This window comes from Dipodomys merriami, unplaced genomic scaffold, assembly GCF_024711535.1.
Source record: "Dipodomys merriami isolate MVZ:Mamm:240054 unplaced genomic scaffold, mDipMer1.0.p SCAF_7, whole genome shotgun sequence".
Taxonomy (NCBI): Eukaryota; Metazoa; Chordata; class Mammalia; order Rodentia; family Heteromyidae; genus Dipodomys; species Dipodomys merriami.
In genome coordinates, this window is record NW_027206290.1 from 32614919 (window position 1) to 32620090 (window position 5172).

At 47.3% G+C, this 5172-nt stretch overlaps 1 protein-coding gene across 1 annotated transcript; it reads right to left on the reverse strand.

Moving 5' to 3' along the window:
- Positions 1-1582, reverse strand: Kcna10 (potassium voltage-gated channel subfamily A member 10). Its single transcript, XM_070007400.1, has one exon. The coding sequence runs from the start codon at positions 1532-1534 to the stop codon at positions 5-7; it is 1530 nt and encodes a 509-aa protein (XP_069863501.1). The 5' UTR covers positions 1535-1582; the 3' UTR covers positions 1-4.
- Between the last annotated feature and the right edge of the window lie 3590 nt (positions 1583-5172).

A 5172-nucleotide genomic window follows, 5' to 3' on the forward strand; every position in this document is an offset into this window, starting at 1 on the left:
CCGGTCACTTTCTGGACTTCTCTGTGGAACAGCTGCCATTGGTCTTATTAAGAGAGTCAGTGCTGCCGATTCTTGAGCCTAAGCTGTTGAGAATCTTGTCGATTTCTCTGGGGATGTTTTGTTTCTCTTCATTTTCAGTCTCCCGGTGGTAGAAGTAGTTGAAGTTGGAGACAATGACAGGTACCGGGAGGGCAACGGTGAGGACTCCAGCAATGGCACACAGAGTGCCCACAATCTTCCCTCCTGGGGTGGTTGGGCACATGTCACCATAACCAACTGTTGTCATGGTGACCACTGCCCACCAGAACCCATCAGGAATGCTGGAGAAATGAGACTCTGGCTCATCCACCTCGGCAAAGTAGACGGCGCTGGAGAAGAGGATGACCCCAATGAAGAGGAAGAAGATGAGCAACCCCAGCTCACGCATGGAAGCCTTCAGGGTCTGCCCCAGGATCTGCAGGCCCTTGGAGTGGCGGGAGAGCTTGAAGATGCGGAAGACCCTCACCAGGCGGATGATTCTCAGGATGGCCAGGGACATGTTCTGCTGGGCACTTGGCTCTGTCTCCTGGACCAGCTCTGTGATGAGAGTTGCGAAGTAGGGGATGATGGAGATGATGTCGATGATGTTCATGATGTTCCGGAAGAAGTCAGTCTTGCTGGGGCAGACCACAAAGCGGAGCACCAGCTCAAAGGTGAACCACACGATGCAGGTGGACTCCACCACGAAGAAAGGGTCGGTGAACATGGTCTGAGAAAGGGCTGTCTTGTTTGTATGGCGGCTGGGGTCTCTCACCACCTTTAGCTCCCTGTCTTCCCGGAACTCTGGGAGTGTCTCTAGGCAGAAGATGGTGATGGAGATGACCACAACCAGCACTGAAACCATGGCCACACCACGGGCAGCATTGGAGCTCTCAGGATACTCGAAAAGGAGCCAGAACTGCCTGTGGAAGTCATTGGTGGGGAGCGGTGTTTCAGGGTCTTTGATGAAGCCTTCATCTTCCCGGAACTGGTCCATGGCCTCACTCCCCAGCTCATAGAAGGAAATCTCATCAGCAAAGATATCAATGGGGACATTGGCTGGTCGCCGGATTTTCCCACCAGATTGGTAATAATACAGGATTCCATCAAAACTGGGCCGGTTTCGGTCAAAGAAGTACTCATTTCTCATGGAATCGAAGAACTGCATCCTTTTCTCCCGGTCTCCCAACAGGGTCTCTGGGAACTGGTTGAGGGTTCTAAGTTGAGTCTCAAATCTCAGCCCAGCAATGTTGATGATTACCCGCTGGTTCCCTTCATTCATGAGTATTGGCTCTGGGGGCTCCACACCGTCTCCTGGGAGCTTGGAGAAGGCAGTCTCTTGGCTTGTGCTGTCCTGGGTGAGGATCTTCCAGTTAGGAATGGGGCTACTTCCAGGCCGGCCTTTGGGGCTGGTTGGATCAAAGTCTGTGGCATAGCCTGGCTCTTCCTGGATTTCATCTGAGTTATCGAAATTGACCAGAGCAACCTCCATTTCTTTCCAGCCACACACATCCATTCTAGGGAGAGTCAAGAAAGCAGCATGAAGACCCTCTGCCTTTACTGCCTGCTGTGAGCTGTGAAGAAGAAATCAATCATATGGAAGCCAGGGTAGAGTACAGTTGGCTCTTGATTATTGAAGCAAGGTATATCAATGGACTAAACAATGAGTTATTTTTAGTTTGAGAAGGAATATCATGGTTATTTTGGCAACATTCCTTCCCTATGATCCATTTTCACTGCCTGAATTCATGATAAAAAACTATTCGAAATTGCAGGAAATAGAGGCATGGCTCAACTGGTAGAGTGCCAGCCATGTGCGAAAAAGCAAAGCAAGAGCAAAAGACCCTGAGTTCAAGCCCTCAGGACAGACAACCAAACCAAACCAAAACCAAAACATAGAGAAATAACCTGACAGAGAGAGGCAACAAAGTAGGATTTCAATACACAGTGGGGGTGGGGTCCTAATAAAAGAAAGGGAGTAGATCTTTTTGTGTTTTTTGGTGCCAGTTCTGGAGCTTGAACTCAGGGCCTGGGCGCTGTCCCTGAACTTTTGTACTGGGATTCCATTTCAGGGCCTTGTGTTTGCTTGGCCAGTATCTATCTATCTCTTGAGCCATAACTCCCAGCTTGATAATAAAAAAAGAATTTGTGTGAAGTTCTTTAGTCTACCTACAGCATTTTGCCACACCCATCCTGAACCTTAACTCTTTTTTTTTTACACCACTAACTAGTCTCTCATACATCCATTAAGATTGTATCTTCAAAATATATCTAAGAATTTACCTTAACATCACCTGTTGGACCAAGTGATGAGGTCTGGTCTGGGAGTGGGTCTTGTTCAGAAGGAAGTACAAGAGGGTAGATGTGGGGTAGCTAGCCCCTAGCCCCCCTCCACTCCTTTTTCAGTCCAGGTGACAATTTGGTCAACTAGGTTTGAGTCTCTGTTCTAGCTCTTAGGTGTGTGTATGTGTGTGTGTGTGTGTGTGTGTGTGTGTGTGTGTGTGTGTGTGTGTGTGTGTGTGTGTGTGTGTGTGTGAAATCTTCCTCGTTCCACCGATCTCTGTTGTCAATGGGGCAGGGTGGAGGTGGGGGGATGCACTCTTTGCTGAGCACTCAATTGAGGTTACTGCCCTCTTTGGGATGTATGCTGAGTAGTTGGGTTATTGGAAGCAGTAGTTATGAGTTCTGAGAACAGAGCCAGGGGACCTGAGTTCAAATCCTGCCACTGCTGTGCTGGTGACTCCATGTACCCTGATGAAATTAGTAACTGGGGGGGTCATTATGAACACAGGGAAAAGAAAATCAGTCAAGGACTGGCTCTAGTCTTTGTGCTTCATCCCTTAAGATTTTTTTAAAAAACAACATACCGGATTTTATGACTCAGTTTTCTGACCTGTGGAATGGGTAAAAATAATGTCATTTCCCATCTCAATGATTATACTACAAATTAAATGAGGTAAAACAGTGCAAGCACTTTGTACATGGTAAATTATCTTTTTTTGGGGGGGGGTCCGATCGTGGGGCCTGAACTCTGGGCCTGGGAGCTGTCCCTCAGCTCTTCAGCTCAAGGCTAGTGCTCTAGCACCTGAGCTACAGCGCCACTTCTGGCTTTTTTCTTTTTGCTTATGTGGTGCTGAGGAATCGAACTCAGAGCCTCATGCATGCAAGGCAAGTGCTCTACCACTGAGCCACCTTCCCAGCCCCATGATAAATTATCTTAACATCAAGGAATTACCCTCTACTCTTCCTCTCCCTCTCCCCTGCTCCACACACAGACACCCAATATAGCATACTCGTGGGCAGAAAAAACATATGTGAAAGATTGCATGTTTCTGCTCTTTTGAGCTCAGCTTAGAGAACGAGGATTGTCTGTCGGTTCAGCCTTAGATCCTGCGTTCTCTTGCAAGTGTTTAGGGTATAGGATGGTATTTCATAGCGTCACCTTCAATCCCTGCTGGCAAGTGTCCATCTTAAAGCAGATAGAAAAGTGGCTGCAGGGGACTAGGGATGTAGAACAAAACCAAGTTCCAACATGGTCCACTCTGTTCTGAGGATGTACAGTGATTATCTGCTAAGCCTGCCTTTGTCAAGCAGGTGAATGGATGAAGGGAAGATGGCAGAATCTATATCTGCTTTGTCTACGACTGATTCCAAAGGGCTTGGCCTAGCCAGTGTTCAATCTCTGGTGAATGAATGGGTGATGAGTGAATGAATCAATGGGATAGACAGTATGCAGAGCCAGGACACCTGCATGGCCAATACTACTTTGGGATCACTGATGGCTTGAGTTACCTTATCCAGCCTCCCAGTTATTATCTGTAATAAGAAAATATGCTGATTTGAAGAAACCAGATTAGAACATATAGAATCACTTCATCCATACAAAAGTCTAGGAAATGCAAACGAAGAGTGATCTATCACTACCAGATGAGCAGTTGCTTGGGTGGGTGTGGGAAGAAAGGATGGGATTACAAATTGGCTAGTGTAAACTTTCCTCCTCCTCCTCCTTCTCCTCCTCCTTCTTGTTCTTCTTGCTCTTGTTCTTCTTCTTCCAGTATTAAGGCCTGAACCCAAGACTTGCATGCTATTCCCTTAGATTTTTGGTTGAAGGCTGGCACTCTATCACTCGAACCATATCTCCACTTTTGGCTTTTTGCTGGTTCATTGGAGATATCTCACAGACTTTTCTACCCAAAGCTGGCTTTGAACTAGGAACCTCAGAAGTCAGTCTCCTGAGTAGCTAGTATTACAGGTGTGAGATTCAGGTACCTGGCTGCAGTTCCTATTTCATAAGGACTAAGATTGGAGCTGGTTCTGTCCTTGAACTCACAGCCTGCTGCTTCTTCTACCTCACTCTGGCCCTACAGGCTCCACAGAAGGAGATGAACTTTGGGAAGGTGAGTCTCTCCAGAGAGGGAGGAGTCGTGGAATTGAGAATACTCCCTCTGGCTCCTCTGATTTTGGCAGGAGCCGGCCCTGCTTGCTTGTTGAGGCTTCTGACAGCTTCCTCTCCAAGTTCAAGGTCTTTTACTCTGTCTGGCCTTACACAAAATGGCTCTCACCAAAGGCTGAACTGATCATCACTTTCAAGAATCTGATTCTTGTCAGTCTCTGTGCTTGCCTGTCAGAGAGCTAAGATCACATATAGCATTGAATTTTGGGGGATGCTAGTTCTGAAGTTCTGAGACTTGAACTCAGGGCCTAGGTGTTGTCCCTGAGCTTTTTTTTTTTTATGATGTTAGCACTCTACCATTTGAGCCACAACTCTACTTCTGGCTTGTTGCTGGTTAATTGGAAATCAGAGTCTCAAGGATTTTCCTGCCTGGACTGGCTTCAAACAGTGATCTTCAGATCTTAGCTCCTGAGTAGCTAGGATTACAGACACAAGCCATCAGCTCCCTCCTCACACAGCATGTGACTGGACCTCTTTCCCCTCTGACACACATATCATGCTTTCCTCCCTCCCTACTGCTCTGTATGTGGGTCCTGCTACCTGCACACCATACTTCTTCACCAGAAGGTGAAGTTTCCTTAGGGATGCTGGGTAAAGCCATTTCTGGCTGGGAAGGTGACTTAGTGGTAGAGTGCTTGCCCAGTATGCATGAAGTCCTGGGTTCAATTCCTCAGTACCACACAAACAGAAAAAGCTAGAAG